This window comes from Trypanosoma brucei, chromosome 9, assembly GCF_000002445.2.
Source record: "Trypanosoma brucei brucei TREU927 chromosome 9, whole genome shotgun sequence".
Taxonomy (NCBI): Eukaryota; Euglenozoa; class Kinetoplastea; order Trypanosomatida; family Trypanosomatidae; genus Trypanosoma; species Trypanosoma brucei.
The window spans coordinates 1,258,924-1,274,443 of NC_007282.1; the positions used below are offsets into that span (position 1 = coordinate 1,258,924).

Consider the following 15,520-nt stretch of genomic DNA (forward strand, 5'->3'; position numbering starts at 1 on the left):
CTGAAATGCACTCTTCACTTCGAGCTGCAGTAAACATGATAATTCCCATAATGCTCAATGAAAAGATAACAGAAATATATAACATATGATAGTTAATACATGATATACATTCCAGCACTTTTGTTGCTATTCCCAGAGATTCTACATGTTAGGAAACAAAATATACAGAATCAACATTACTCCAATTGCATCAGCCTCACAACACATTCGAGCGAGGGAATTGTGTAGAACTCAAGTACTGGAAATGTGAGATGCCATAAACATGTAACGATTAAACTTGAAAACAAATGCAACCTGCAAGTAAGTATAACTAATGCATGGAATGACTGGAATTGTTGGAAATGAAGAATTTAATATAACTAAAAAGAATACGAGTATTTTCACGCGATAATGAATAATACATGATAGAATAATTCAACAGTAATCTCAGTGGTTGAGATGCCAATAACACAGTTAAGTCACAGTTGCAGCATAAACACTTCTGGAAAGACTCCATAAAGGGTAAGAAAACTAATCATATTTCAAAGACTCAATTAGGCGTGGAAGAGCAACGGCAACTGGTACAAAATTAATGTAACTGCAGGAACATAGTGACACCAAGTGGCCATAAACTCAAGGAACTGATGTGAAACCTCATCTCCTGAATCTTATTAGTAATGTGTAAAGAAAAAAGAAAGTAAAGAATCATTACACTCAATGCTTCTATCATTGCATATTTTGAATGTTTGTAAGCAAGCTAAGCTATTATATTGTGCGTATATTTATATTTTTTTTCCCCCTGGTAAAAGAGTAAGGAATGAGAAGAGCTTATTCAAAAGAAAAATACTGAAGTGTAGTAGTGAAAACAACAACTCTTGCAGCAACTGAAAGAGCAGTGAGCGTACAAATGAATATGCTCATGCAATGCCTTCAACTTCACGCACGTTTAGCATAATATGAGTTACAGAGGCATCACTTAGTAGAAAAAAATAATAAAGCGTGGAAAAATAATAATAATAATAATAGTGGTAATCGTAATACCAAAGAAATAGAGGTTATAGGGGTGGCAATAATAGTAACAAATTTACTATATATGGAAAAGAAAGTGTCGTATTCTCGAAAGTAACAAAGAGAGTAATAAGAAAAGGAAGAAGTGCAACACTGAATATTTTACTGGTTGAAACTGATTCGAAGAGAACATGATATCAATAGAGTTGTAGGTGTTTCTCAATTCAGTAAAATGGTTGCGACCACACAAATATGTTTTCCCTCTCATGCACAAACTCTCCTTCCTTTACTCTCTTTGTTTCTTACTCATATGCCTTCATTTTCTTATCTTTTTGTTCTCACTTTTCTAAACCTTCAATTCGCTTCGTTATAAAGCCACTCAAATCTCGAACTACCAGTTTTGATAAATGCACCATGTCGAGTAAAACTTCCCCATGAGGACAGAAAACATGTTGACAAGAGGAGTGACATAATCATTCACTGGTTAGAGTCCACACTCGCAACAATGGAAAGAAATAAATCAGAAGTAAAACAACAAAGCGAAAAACATATTGTAGAGGCAGTAACTCTTCCATTCCTCCTCCATTGCCTCAATATATCTTTTTCTTTCTTTTGTCTCTACAAACATTTGCCTCTTTCCTATACTGATAATTTATTGAGTTGGTTGCTGCTCACTTTGACACTGTGTAAAGGTTTCCCATGCCCATTTACATGGTGCCGCATTGCCTTCATTTGCTTCCAAACATTTTGCATAAGTTTGGACATGAGCTGCACAGGCACCGTTACAAACTTGTTGTGCCACCTGTTGCAACTCAGTGGGTTGTGCAGGCGGGGCATTGCGGTCGAAGAGCATATGCGTAATGCCGTGTCCAATGACGGAACCGGCTGCAACTGATGCCACATTTCCAAGGAGACCGCTACCCATTCCACCACGCAGCACGTACACATTTGTTACCTGAGGTTGCGGTTGCTGAGCAGTTGTCTGGTGTGTGTTTTGATGCTGTTGTCGTGTGCCAAAGAAAATTATGAAATATATCCAATAAGTGTTTCTGCAACGAATAAGTAAGGTTATGTGAAACTAAAACACATAAAAGGATCACTGCTTTCCATAGTTCCTGCATGAGCAGAGAATTGTTGGCACATAACATCTACTAACACTAGCCATACTGACAGCAACTTATTCCTCCTGCCCTCCATCCTTGCACACACACCTCACGGTAACCAGTAACACTTCACAACTATTTTAAACATCTGGCTTATTGTCTCAACAAAAGTCAGAGGGTTAGTAACTTTCCTCGTGTCGCATGCGAGGTTGCTGCAAAATGCGAAGAGTTCCACCTTATCGCACACACATATCAAATACAAAGAGTAATAATTAAGTAATGTCGCGTAACTGTTTTAGTTATAATTCAACGTGAAGTGTTACGGATTCTAATTCCTTTCAGATTGGAAACCGCAAACCATACAGTCCTGCTTCTTGTTACAAGTCAAGTGGGACATGCTAATTGGATTCAACTTCAATTAATTCCGTCATTTGCAGGTAGCAATAACATCTATCCTAAGAATTGTTATTTGCATTTAAAGGGTGAAATTGAGTGCATTCAGATAAAACAAAATAAGACTCATAGCAACAGCAAAAAGAGACTCTTTAGGGTTTATGGCAAACACAATCAATGAACAAACACACTATACCATTAACACAATTAAATTCCAAATACTATAACACATGTATTCTGTTCCAAAAAGTTACAATAAGTATTATGGTAATCACATCATAAGATTATTCCGGTCAAATTAAAAAGCATAAAAATGAAATTAGAAGTGCAAATAGTTTTTCCATCATATCTACATTTTGGTTATAAGCATAAGCACCATCAAAGGGTTTCCTCCTCATGTAAGATAACATTGGTAGCAACATTGTATCATCAAGAAGGCATTGCTCCCTGTGTGCTGCGGTAAGATTGAGCCATGAGTTTTCAAGATACTTGTTGTCAAGTTCCGCCTTTACACTGGGAGTGCTGTAACATGTTTCGGCAGAGCAAACACTGCAATTGTTTTTCTTTATTGCTTCCTCAAACATTTGTGTCGTCAAATTCAGCTGTTTCTTTAGGTCGTGGAGAGAAGCTTTTTTCTTTTTCAAGATTACTTTTTTGTGATTAGTGATATGATGTGTAATATTGTGATTGCATTGTTGCTTTACCTTCTCTATTTCATCTCTCTTTTCTCTGTTTGCTGTTTCGAGAGTTGCATTTGTTTGACTTTTGTCTCTTAACGTTTTTGGATCCTCGATACATGGTGGGTTTTTTTGCTTTGCTCCAGTGCTTTTTTTGTAATTTTCATTCTCGACCCCTAACTGCCGGAGTTTATCCTTCAATTTTTCAATTTTTTCTTTATGCACTCTTATTTGAGTTGCCACAGTACTGTCGCATAGATTTCCGCCCTCCACACTCTCTCGCAAAAGTTCGTGATTCTCGATTAAGTCTTTAAATGTTTTATCATTGCTACAACTCCAAACCTTTCCGCTTGTAAAATCATTAGACGCATCGCAAAACATCCACTTTTTATCATTTCCAAAAAGTTTCTCCCCACCCTTCAAAACAAAACTCCTCGCATCATCGACGCCCTCCTCTCTGTAAACATCTTCCCTCTCTTTTATATAATAGCATGGATTATCATCCGCCCATATTGTTACGCAAGATATCAGCAACAACACTCCAAATAGTATTTGCATTTTTCTAATGCTCCTAGAGTAGATGATATGAAATAAAGCACGCGTATATATTTTCCATAACACATTTGCATAAGAGTTACAGAATTCACGATTAACATGGCGAAACCAATTTTACCGATTCATGAAATGATATTATAATGATAATTAACCAAAATGTATGATATCCATAAAAAAATCCATTATTATTTCACATAGTGGTAAGAAACAACTGCTTAAACTGACAGATTAATAAGTAAGAAAAGATACAAACCCAACATATTTTATTTCCATAACTGTTTACATGTTTTCATTATATTTTGAATGATTCCCTTCAGTATCTTCATGTGACACCCCACATTTACCTCCTGATTTTGTCCATCCATCTTTTCCATATAGTTTATCCAACTCTTCCTTTATTTTCACATCATCCCAGCAAGCTTCAGCGTCACATGAGGGACACTTATTAATTCCAAGTTCTTCTAGTTGCTGTTCCTTTAGTTCTATTGCTTTCATAACATTTTTGATTTCTTCATCAATTTTTTCAAGTTCAATATCGTATTCCTTTTCCATATTTCGCTTAATATTTTCACACTCTGTCATTTCCTTTTCAATAAGAGAGTTCATTCGAGCACCTTCATTTATGATGTTCTGTATCTTGGTATCAGTATCTGTTATTTTTTCTATCTGATCTTGGCATTCCTGCTTTGTCTCCTGTGCTTTTGCACCCAATATCTCCAGGTTTTTATTTATCATATCTTGCTCCACAATTTTACTGCTCAGCTGTATCTCCTCATCCTTAATTCTTTGGATCTCTTCCAGCACCTTCTTTTTACAGGTAGTTACGCTGCTTACATCATTACTCCAATTGAATTTGTTAACGAGAGTTGTGGGTGTCCCATCAATAGAGGCGTCGCACATCCAAAACACTTTATTTGCTTCTCCCACCCTATTAGTGACGTTGCATATCATCCATTTGTGACGTCTACTCACGAAGTGATCACCATTTTCTATCACAGCCTCCATCACTCCTTCCACCTCCTCCCTTCTCACCATACAGGTTTTGGCTTTCGACTCGCCAGTGAAAACCAACAATATCACTCCCGCCAATGATAAAAACATAAGTGTCCCATACTCTTTCATATTGTCACCTCGCATTATATATCCTTCAAACACTTTCTTGTCCTTACCATCAGATACACGTAAACAAAATGGAACAATAGCAACAGCGAGTGTTAATTATAGTGACAGCAGCTTCTTTTCTTACCTTACCTTACCTTACCGTGGCACTGAATCTGCTTCCTTATTAACATACTGCACCATCTCAAGACAGAAAATTGATACTAAAAATTAACAAAAAGAACATAGATGTGATCCAAATATCAAATAAAGCACCATCCACACACAAGCGCAAGCCTTTCACAGAATAGATACACGAAATAAATGAACACACATTTTCTGATCATCACACGCATATGCATATCCTACATTAATTTCAGTTAACAGCTTTTGTCGTTAGCAATCCTTATTCCATCCCCGTACGTCTTACACTCTATTTCCCACGGCCTACAACACATATCAGATGCGCTACCACTTCTATCCTACCACCACAAACTCACATTAATCAAATCCCCTCCATTTTCTCTTCCCCGCACGCAATTAGGGTTCAGTAAACGCAGTAGCATCACAACTCTGGAGATGAGAAATGCGATTAGTCTGAAGAACAAACAATAGGTACTAACGGGTTGTATATAAATGGTCACAGCTTCGTACAACAACATCTCATGCAAAATGAAAACTAGTGATGGTACTGCACCTTTCAGCATTTCTTACCAACATTCAAAAGGATTTGGCGCACTTCCTAATTAGTTACTGTATATCGTAAAACACCGTCAAATTGTTGTACGAGAAAAAGGGAGTCTCTAGTCCCTCTCCCGTAACTTCATCATTTCAATAAATGCTAACAGTATTCATGACACCATACAAAAGACAAGGAACAACAACATATGGGAGATTTTACAGAATCCCACTTCTACACATCACAGTGTAACCTGAAATGCACTCTTCACTTCGAGCTGCAGTAAACATGATAATTCCCATAATGCTCAATGAAAAGATAACAGAAATATATAACATATGATAGTTAATACATGATATACATTCCAGCACTTTTGTTGCTATTCCCAGAGATTCTACATGTTAGGAAACAAAATATACAGAATCAACATTACTCCAATTGCATCAGCCTCACAACACATTCGAGCGAGGGAATTGTGTAGAACTCAAGCACTGGAAATGTGAGATGCCATAAACATGTAACGATTAAACTTGAAAACAAATGCAACCTGCAAGTAAGTATAACTAATGCATGGAATGACTGGAATTGTTGGAAATGAAGAATTTAATATAACTAAAAAGAATACGAGTATTTTCACGCGATAATGAATAATACATGATAGAATAATTCAACAGTAATCTCAGTGGTTGAGATGCCAATAACACAGTTAAGTCACAGTTGCAGCATAAACACTTCTGGAAAGACTCCATAAAGGGTAAGAAAACTAATCATATTTCAAAGACTCAATTAGGCGTGGAAGAGCAACGGCAACTGGTACAAAATTAATGTAACTGCAGGAACATAGTGACACCAAGTGGCCATAAACTCAAGGAACTGATGTGAAACCTCATCTCCTGAATCTTATTAGTAATGTGTAAAGAAAAAAGAAAGTAAAGAATCATTACACTCAATGCTTCTATCATTGCATATTTTGAATGTTTGTAAGCAAGCTAAGCTATTATATTGTGCGTATATTTATATTTTTTTTTCCCCTGGTAAAAGAGTAATGAATGAGAAGAGCGTATTCAAAAGAAAAATACTGAAGTGTAGTGGTGAAAACAACAACTCTTGCAGCAACTGAAAGAGCAGTGAGTGCACAAATGAATATGCTCATGCATGTCTATCAAAATGTGAGATACAGAGGCATCACTTAGTAGAAAAAAATAATAAAGTGTGGAATAATAATAATAATAATAGTGGTAATCGTAATACCAAAGGAAGAAAGAAATAAAGACAGGTAATAATGGTGTGGCAATAATAGTAATAAATTTACTATATATGGAAAAGAAAGTGTCGTATCCTCGAAAGTAATAAAGAGAGTAATAAGAAAAGGAAGAAGTGCAACACTGAATATTTTACTGGTTGAAACTGATTCGAAGAGAACATGGTATCAGTAGAGTTGTAGGTGCTTCTCAATTCAGTAAAATGGTTGTGACCACACAAATATGTTTTCCCTCTCATGCACAAACTCTCCTTCCTTTACTCTCTTTGTTTCTTACTCATATGCCTTCATTTTCTTATCTTTTTGTTCTCACTTTTCTAAACCTTCAATTCGCTTCGTTATAAAGCCACTCAAATCTCGAACTACCAGTTTTGATAAATGCACCATGTCGAGTAAAACTTCCCCATGAGGACAGAAAACATGTTGACAAGAGGAGTGACATAATCATTCACTGGTTAGAGTCCACACTCGCAACAATGGAAAGAAATAAATCAGAAGTAAAACAACAAAGAGAAAAACAAATTATATGGAAACACCAGCTTTCCCATTCCTCTCTTATTGCCTCAATATATCTTTCTTTCTTTCCTTTCTCCCTACAAACATTTGCCTCTTTCCTATACTGATAATTTATTGAGTTGGTTGCTGCTCACTTTGACACTGTGTAAAGGTTTCCCATGCCCATTTACATGGTGCCGCATTGCCTTCATTTGCTTCCAAACATTTTGCATAAGTTTGGACATGAGCTGCACAGGCACCGTTACCAACTTGTTGTGTTACCTGTTGCAACTCAGTGGGTTGTGCAGGCGGGGCATTGCGGTCGAAGAGCATATGTGAAATGCCGTGTCCAATGACGGAACCGGCTGCAACTGATGCCACATTTCCAAGGAGACCGCTACCCATTCCACCACGCTGCACGTATACATTTGTTACCTGAGGTTGCGGTTGCTGAGCAGTTGTCTGGTGTGTGTTTTGATGATGTTAGTGTGTGCCGAAGAAAATTATGAAATATATCCAATAAGTGTTTCTGCAACGAATAAGTAAGGTTATGTGAAACTAAAACACATAAAAGGATCACTGCTTTCCATAGTTCCTGCATGAGCAGAGAATTGTTGGCACATAACATCTACTAACACTAGCCATACTGACAGCAACTTATTCCTCCTGCCCTCCATCCTTGCACACACACCTCACAGTAACCAGTAACACCTCACAACTATTTTAAACATCTGGCTTATTGTCTCAACAGGGATCAGAGGGTTGATGACATTCCCTCTGTCACAAGCGGGGTTATCGCGACGGTAAGTTATTTCATTTTATCCACACATATATCAAATACAAAAAGTAATAATTAAGTGATGTCGCGTAACTGTTTTAGTCATAATTCACTGTGGAGTTTTGCGACCTTCAATTTCTTTCGAATTGCGAGTTGGAGGCCATACTGTTCCTGCTTCTTGTTGCAAGTCAATTAGGACATGTTAATTGGATTCATCCTCCATAAGTTCTGGCATTTGCAGGTAACAACACCAGCATTATTTCTAAAAATTGTTATTTGCATTCAAAGAGTGAAATAGAGTGCATTTGGATAAAATAAATTAAGTCTCATAGCAACAGCAAAAAGAGACTCTTTAGGGTTTATTACAAACACATTCAATGAACAAACACACTATACCATTAACACAATTAAATTCCAAATACTATAACACATGTATTCTGTTCCAAAAAGTTACAATAAGTATTATGGTAATCACATCATAAGGTTATCACGATTAAAGAAAAAAGCATAAAAATGAAATTACAAGTGCAAATAATTTTTCCATCATATCTACATTTCGGTTATAAGCATAAGCACCATCAAAGGGTTTCCTCCTCATGTAAGATAACATTGGTAGCAACATTGCATCATCGAGAAGGCATTGCTCTCTCTGTGCCGCAGTAAGATTGAGCCATGAGTTTTCAAGATACTTGTTGTCGAGTTCCGCCTTTACACTGGGAGTGTTGTAACATGTTTCAGCAGAGCAAGCGGTGCAGCTGTTTTTGTTCATTTCCTCCTGTAGCTCCTGTGTTACTGTCTTTACTTGTTGTTTTAAATGGTTGAGAAGTGCAGCTTTTTTTTCCAATGCTACCTCTAGAGGAGCAGTGATTTCCTTAATGTCGCTGTTGCACTGTTGGTTCTTCCTCTTTATTTTGTTTTCTTTTTCGCGATTGTAGGCTTCAAGGGTTGTAACGGTTGCATTCGAATTCTTTAATTTTGTGAGCAATTGCTTGCATTCATTACTTGCGTTCGTCTTCGTTGTGTGGTTCAGTTTGAGGAGCTCTGTATCAGCTTTCTTTTTGTCAAGCTCAGTTTGCAAATCCGTAACATTTTTCACCTGTATCTTCGTTTCGGTAGTTATTGTTTCGTTGCACAAGTCTCCCTTAACCACTTCATTTCGTAAAGACTCGTGATCCTCAACCAATTCATTTAGAGTTTTTTCGTTGCTGCAGTTCCAATAAAAGGAAACATTCCGCCGTCTTCGTTCCAACTCATCACAAAATATCCACTTCTTATCACTTTCAAAAAATTCCTCTCCACCCTTGGAAGAGAGAGCTTCCATTGATTTATTTTTTCCTTCCTCCATCCATTTTGTATAAGCGCAAGAATCAGCGCCTGCCCATTCATTTAAGCGAGAAATGAGCAACAAAACTCCAACTATCGTTCGCATTTTCTTAATGCCCCTACAGCAGATGATATGAAATAAAGCACGCGTATATATTTTCCATAAAACATTTGCATAAGAGCAGCAATATTTCCACCCAAGAACAAAGCCAACTGTACCGATTCACAAAATGATATTATAATGATAATTAACTAACATGTATGATATTCATAAAAATTCCATTATTATTTCACATGATGGAAAGAAATCTCTGCTGATACTGACAGATTAATAAGTAAGAAAAAATACAAACATAACATATTTTATTTCCATAACTGTTTACATGCTTCCGTAACATTTTTAATGATTTCCCTAAATACTTTTGGATAACACTTCACGTTTGACCCCGCATTCATCCATCCATCTCTTCCATATAGTTTATCCAACTCTTCCTTTATTTTCACATCATCCCAACAGGTCTCACCATCACATGCGGGACACTCTTTATTCAACATAAGCATTTTCAATTGCTGCTTCTTTAGCTCCAATGTCTTATTCACATTTCTGATTTCTTCGTCCATTTTTTCAAGTTTACATTCGTATTCTTCCATCGCTTCATACTTCCCGTTTTCGCACTCTCTTGTCTCTTTTTCCATAAGCGTGTCCAGTCGTGCACTTTCTTTCGTAAGGTTCCATATCTTACCGTCCTCCTTAGTAACTATTCCAACCTCCTTCCAACATTCCTGTTTTGCTTGATCTGCCTCCTCACTCTCTGCTCGAAGACGCTTATGCTCATTTTCTTCGTCGCCAATCATCTTCCGGAGTTCCGCTGCCTCCTTCTCAAGGTTCTCCTTCTTCTCCTGCACTTTTGTTTTGCAAACAGTTATGTTACTTACCTCACTGCTCCAGCTAAGTTTCTTCATGATGATACTTGTGGGATGTTCATTATTTGAGGCATCACAAAACCACTTAATTTTATTTCTCTCCTCCTTTGTCCCGCTGCTGTTGCATACCATCCACATCGGCTCAGAGCTCATAAAGTAATGACCGTTATCGATTTCAGCCACAACATCTCCTTCTTTGCCTTTTAAAGTGCAAATATCCGCGTCCACCCTCCCAGTGAAAACCAACAATATCACTCCCGCCAATGATAAAAACATAAGTGTCCCATACTCTTTCATATTGTCACCTCGCATTATATATCCTTCAAACACTTTCTTGTCCTTGTTAACAAATACATATACCCAAACCAAATGGAATAATAGAAACAGCGAGTGTTAATTATAGTGACAGCAGCTTCTTTTCTTACCTTACCTTACCTTACCGTGGCACCGAATCTGCTTCCTTATTAACATACTGCACCATCTCAAGACAGAAAATTGATACTAAAAATTAACAAAAAGAACATAGATGTGATCCAAATATCAAATAAAGCACCATCCACACACAAGCGCAAGCCTTTCACAGAATAGATACACGAAATAAATGAACACACATTTTCTGATCATCACACGCATATGCATATCCTACATTAATTTCAGTTAACAGCTTTTGTCGTTAGCAATCCTTATTCCATCCCCGTACGTCTTACACTCTATTTCCCACGGCCTACAACACATATCAGATGCGCTACCACTTCTATCCTACCACCACAAACTCACATTAATCAAATCCCCTCCATTTTCTCTTCCCCGCACGCAATTAGGGTTCAGTAAACGCAGTAGCATCACAATTCTGGAGATTCCGGTAATGCGATCACCCTGAAGAACAATTAATATTAACGGGCTGCATCTCTCACTACAATTCCACATAACGACACACCCCATGAAATATGAGAACTTTTGGTGACATTATATCGTTTGGCATTTCCTACCAACATTCAAAAGGATTTGCCACACATCACAATTAGTTACTGTATATCGTAAAACACCGTGAAATAGTGTAGCAGTACGAGAAAAAGGGAGTCTCTAGTCCCTCTCCCGTAACTTCATCATTTCAATAAATGCTAACAGTGGCTATAACCCCAAACAGAAAAAACAAGGAACAACAACATATGGGATATTCGACTAAATCCCATCTCTCTGCATCACAGTGTCACCTGGAATGCATCTTTCACCTCGAGTTGAAGTAAACAAAATAATTCCTACAGTATCGAATGGAAATATAACAGAAATGCATAACATATGATAGGTAATACGTAATACATATTCCAGCACTTTTGTCACTATACGCGGAGATCTGACATGTTGGGAAACAAAATATACAACATCAACATTACTCCAATTGCATCAGCCTCACAATACACTCAAGTGAAAGAAATGTAGAACTCAAGTACTGGAAATGCGAGATATCATAAACTTGCCACAGTTAAACTCAGTGAAAACAAATGCAATCTGGAAGTAAGTGTAACTAATGTATGGAATGACTGGAATTGTTGGAAATACAGAATTTAATATAACTAAAAATAATACGTGTATTTTCATGCCACACGGAATAAAAAATGTGATAGAATACAACAACAGTAACCACAGTGGCTGAAATTCAAATAACACAGTTAAGTCACAGTTGCAGCATAAACACTTCTGGAAAGACTCCATAAAGGGAAAGAAAACTAATCATATTTCAAAGACTCAATTAGGCGTGGAAGAGAAACGGCAACTGGTACAAAATTAATGTAACTGCAGGAACATAGTGACACCAAGTGGCCATAAACTCAAGCGCCTGATGTGAAACCTCACCTCCTGAATCTTATTAGTAATGTGTAAACAAAAAAAGAAAGCATAGAATCATTGCACTCAATGCTTCCATCATTGCATATTTTGAATGTTTGTAAGTAAGCTAAGCTATTATATTGTGCGTATATTTATATATTTTCTTCCCCTGGTAAAAGAGTAAGGAATGAGAAGAGCTTATTCAAGAAAAATACTGAAGTGTAGTGGTGAAAACAACAACTCTTGCAGCAACTGAAAGAGCAGTGAGCGTACAAATGAATATGCTCATGCAATGCCTTCAACTTCACGCACGTTTAGCATAATGTGAGATACAGAGGCATCACTTAGTAGAAAAAAATAATAAAGTGTGGAATAATAATAATAATAATAGTGGTAATTGTAATACCAAAGAAATAGAGGTTATAGGGGTGGCAATAATAGTAACAAATTTACTATATATGGAAAAGAAAGTGTCGTATTCTCGAAAGTAATAAAGAGAGTAATAAGAAAAGGAAGAAGTGCAACACTGAATATTTTACTGGTTGAAACTGATTCGAAGAGAACATGGTATCAGTAGAGTTGTAGGTGCTTCTCAATTCAGTAAAATGGTTGTGACCACACAAATATGTTTTCCCTCTCATGCACAAACTCTCCTTCCTTTCCTCTTTTTATTTCTCACTCATATGCCTTCATTTCCTTATCTTTTTCTTTGTTCTCACTTTTCTAAACCTTCACATCACTTCGTTACAAAGCCACTCAAATCTCGAACTACCAGTTTTGATAAATGCACCATGTCGAGTAAAACTTCCCCATGAGGACAGAAAACATGTTGACAAGAGGAGTGACATAATCATTCACTGGTTAGAGTCCACACTCGCAACAATGGAAAGAAATAAATCAGAAGTAAAACAACAAAGAGAAAAACAAATTATATGGAAACACCAGCTTTCCCATTCCTCTCTTATTGCCTCAATATATCTTTCTTTCTTTCCTTTCTCCCTACAAACATTTGCCTCTTTCCTATACTGATAATTTATTGAGTTGGTTGCTGCTCACTTTGACACTGTGTAAAGGTTTCCCATGCCCATTTACATGGTGCCGCATTGCCTTCATTTGCTTCCAAACATTTTGCATAAGTTTGGACATGAGCTGCACAGGCACCGTTACCAACTTGTTGTGCCACCTGTTGCAACTCAGTGGGTTGTGCTGGCGGGGCATTGCGGTCGAAGAGCATATGTGAAATGCCGTGGCCAATGACGGAACCGGCTGCAACTGATGCCACATTTCCAAGGAGACCGCTACCCATTCCACCACGCTGCACGTACACATTTGTTACCTGAGGTTGCGGTTGCTGAGCAGTTGTCTGGTGTGTGTTTTGATGATTATGTTGTTGTTGTTGATGTGGTGGTGGTGTTGTGCGTGCGGGTGAAGCCGCAGCGGCGGGGCGCGGAGATGAGGCTGAACGACGAGTGCGAGCCATTTTTGCGAATATCTTACGGAAAACCTTTTTTTTTTACCGGTTAGGGATAAATATATCACTTGTGAGCACTTAATTTTCTGCGGAAATGTTTACCCCGTGTTCCCAATTAATGAAGAAAGCATGGACAACTGTGTGTGAAGTAGTTGTGGGTGGGGAGTGTCGACCAGTGTCGTTTCGCCAAAGCAGTTACGTGCATGTGCGAAAATTAGTAAATAATTATGTTGCATACATATATATATATATATATATATATATATTGTATGGCCTTGTGGAAGCGGTGTTTAAGGGGCCAGTAGTAGTTTGGAAGAAATGAAGCAATCGTCCAATAACAATTAAAAAAAACTCACACTTTTTTGTTTTATTTTAAAGGAAGACGAAGGAAACAATAATAATTAAAAAGGAACTTCCTCAAAATCGGTAATAAGCAACAGAATCCCTCCTCACACTCTAGGCCAACGCATCTAGTCAAGTGAAAAAGGAAGGGAAGGAAAAACTATAATGAGCCACGTTAGAGACGTTACCCTGCTTCATTCTCTTCGCTTATTTGCTTCATCAAACCGGTGATCACTCACGTCCCCGTACACCTCTCCTTCTTTTCCTGTACTTATTTTTTTTTCCTTCTCAAATATCCCATTCTTCCTTTTCCTTTTTTGTTTTTCGTTTAAAATATTGTTGTGTGGCAACCGTGCATTTGATTAATGGCGAATACCTTACACTTCTCCCCTTTGCTTTTCCCAACTTTCCATACGTGGTGCTGTTGTTGCCTCACGCCTTGTTGGCGTATTTCTTTGTCCATTCCCGTGCAACCTTCATGGCTTCAGCTTCATTACGTTTCCATGCTCCTGCCACTTCATTGTCAAGCGGATCATCGGGGTTTGGACTGGCCATCAATAGTTGAATGCTGAGGAGTACTTGAGCAATTTGTAGCGCTGGGGACCATTTGTCTTTGATGACGTCGAGGCAAATGCGTCCCAACTTATCCACGTTGGGATGATAAATACGTGTAAGAAACCGCACCTTCAATGGTACCATCGGGTACTCTTCCGGGAGGAAAAGTTCAAGTTCAAAAATGCCACCTTCATAACTGCTTTGTGGAGGGCCACGAATTGTCACATGGAAATGACGCGGGTTCTCAGGGGAGGGCGTTGCGGTAATGCCTTCCGGTGGGTCCTTCCGCATCTTTTCCGTTTCTTTAATAATACGAGGTGTCAGCGTCATGTTGTTTGTTTGTTTGTTGTTAATAATAGTATTTGGTGTGCTTTTCCTTCCTTCCTTCCTTTGTTTGTTTCGGTAGAAGAAGAAAATTGTGACGCGAAGGGATTTTTAAAAAAAAAAATAACATAGAAGTGGTCAACGTAAAGGAGGTTGGATAGTTCTGCCTGCCGCTGCTCGTCACATCAAAGGAAAAAAAGGAAAGAGCAGCCCTGTGTAACGATGTAAAGTTGGGGAAAATCGAGAGTGATTTGGTGGTGGATGACAGCAAAATCCCACGCGTGGGAAAAATCCGGTCCGTAATATTTGAGGGTTCAAAAGCAAACAAATAAACAGAAAAGGGGAACATATCCTCGGAAGAGGAAAAAATAAAATAAAATAAAGATGCAAAGGACAAGTGATCAAAAGCAAACAACAATGTTTATTAGCGTCGGAGTGTATAAATGTTTGGGATAGGGGAAGTTCATTTTTGCCTCCGCTTCTGTGTTTTCAGCGGACGCATCTGCAAAAGTCTAAACAAAATTTCCCCTTGTTTTGTTTCCCGCTTCGTTTTCGTCGTATCTCACCCCTTTACGCAACTCTGTCAGTGTGTTTTTGTTAGCCCCCACTTTCCTGCTCTCGGGGGTGTGTGTGGGGGGTTGCCACTATTGGCAAATGAATAAATAACTGAACGGATAATCCAATAATTAAAAACAATAAAACAAAATAAGTTTCAACAATGAAAGCAC

The 15,520-nt window shown here is 37.9% G+C and overlaps 9 protein-coding genes across 9 annotated transcripts, besides 4 other annotated features; 1 reads left to right on the forward strand and 8 right to left on the reverse strand.

Annotated features, from left to right (window-relative positions):
• Nucleotides 1-985: 985 nt before the first annotated feature.
• Nucleotides 986-1,019: a microsatellite.
• A 620-nt stretch (nt 1,020-1,639) lies between these two features.
• Nucleotides 1,640-1,912, reverse strand: Tb09.v1.0525 (hypothetical protein, conserved; the record flags this gene model as incomplete). The annotated part of the gene is made up of 1 exon (XM_822044.1): nt 1,640-1,912. One exon carries the CDS (start codon nt 1,910-1,912, stop codon nt 1,640-1,642), a length of 273 nt encoding a protein of 90 aa, XP_827137.1.
• Nucleotides 1,913-2,776: 864 nt separating this feature from the next.
• On the reverse strand, nt 2,777-3,718 carry Tb09.v1.0530 (hypothetical protein, conserved; the record flags this gene model as incomplete). Its single annotated transcript, XM_822045.1, has 1 exon — nt 2,777-3,718. The coding sequence occupies one exon, from the start codon at nt 3,716-3,718 to the stop codon at nt 2,777-2,779; it is 942 nt and encodes a 313-aa protein (XP_827138.1).
• A 276-nt stretch (nt 3,719-3,994) lies between these two features.
• On the reverse strand, nt 3,995-4,852 carry Tb09.v1.0540 (hypothetical protein, conserved; the record flags this gene model as incomplete). The annotated part of the gene is made up of 1 exon (XM_822046.1): nt 3,995-4,852. One exon carries the CDS (start codon nt 4,850-4,852, stop codon nt 3,995-3,997), a length of 858 nt encoding a protein of 285 aa, XP_827139.1.
• A 1,856-nt stretch (nt 4,853-6,708) lies between these two features.
• Nucleotides 6,709-6,742: a microsatellite.
• A 1,777-nt stretch (nt 6,743-8,519) lies between these two features.
• Nucleotides 8,520-9,455, reverse strand: Tb09.211.0010 (hypothetical protein, conserved; the record flags this gene model as incomplete). The annotated part of the gene is made up of 1 exon (XM_822047.1): nt 8,520-9,455. The coding sequence occupies one exon, from the start codon at nt 9,453-9,455 to the stop codon at nt 8,520-8,522; it is 936 nt and encodes a 311-aa protein (XP_827140.1).
• A 257-nt stretch (nt 9,456-9,712) lies between these two features.
• Nucleotides 9,713-10,585, reverse strand: Tb09.211.0020 (hypothetical protein, conserved; the record flags this gene model as incomplete). Its single annotated transcript, XM_822048.1, has 1 exon — nt 9,713-10,585. The coding sequence occupies one exon, from the start codon at nt 10,583-10,585 to the stop codon at nt 9,713-9,715; it is 873 nt and encodes a 290-aa protein (XP_827141.1).
• Nucleotides 10,586-12,471: 1,886 nt separating this feature from the next.
• Nucleotides 12,472-12,505: a microsatellite.
• Nucleotides 12,506-12,982: 477 nt separating this feature from the next.
• On the forward strand, nt 12,983-13,129 carry Tb09.v1.0550 (hypothetical protein, unlikely; the record flags this gene model as incomplete). Its single annotated transcript, XM_822049.1, has 1 exon — nt 12,983-13,129. One exon carries the CDS (start codon nt 12,983-12,985, stop codon nt 13,127-13,129), a length of 147 nt encoding a protein of 48 aa, XP_827142.1.
• Nucleotides 13,130-13,133: 4 nt separating this feature from the next.
• Tb09.211.0040 (hypothetical protein, conserved) lies at nt 13,134-13,580 on the reverse strand (the record flags this gene model as incomplete). Its single annotated transcript, XM_822050.1, has 1 exon — nt 13,134-13,580. One exon carries the CDS (start codon nt 13,578-13,580, stop codon nt 13,134-13,136), a length of 447 nt encoding a protein of 148 aa, XP_827143.1.
• A 225-nt stretch (nt 13,581-13,805) lies between these two features.
• Nucleotides 13,806-13,837: a microsatellite.
• A 508-nt stretch (nt 13,838-14,345) lies between these two features.
• On the reverse strand, nt 14,346-14,798 carry Tb09.211.0050 (ubiquitin-conjugating enzyme E2, putative; the record flags this gene model as incomplete). The annotated part of the gene is made up of 1 exon (XM_822051.1): nt 14,346-14,798. One exon carries the CDS (start codon nt 14,796-14,798, stop codon nt 14,346-14,348), a length of 453 nt encoding a protein of 150 aa, XP_827144.1.
• Nucleotides 14,799-14,817: 19 nt separating this feature from the next.
• Tb09.211.0060 (hypothetical protein, unlikely) lies at nt 14,818-15,141 on the reverse strand (the record flags this gene model as incomplete). Its single annotated transcript, XM_822052.1, has 1 exon — nt 14,818-15,141. One exon carries the CDS (start codon nt 15,139-15,141, stop codon nt 14,818-14,820), a length of 324 nt encoding a protein of 107 aa, XP_827145.1.
• Between the last annotated feature and the right edge of the window lie 379 nt (nt 15,142-15,520).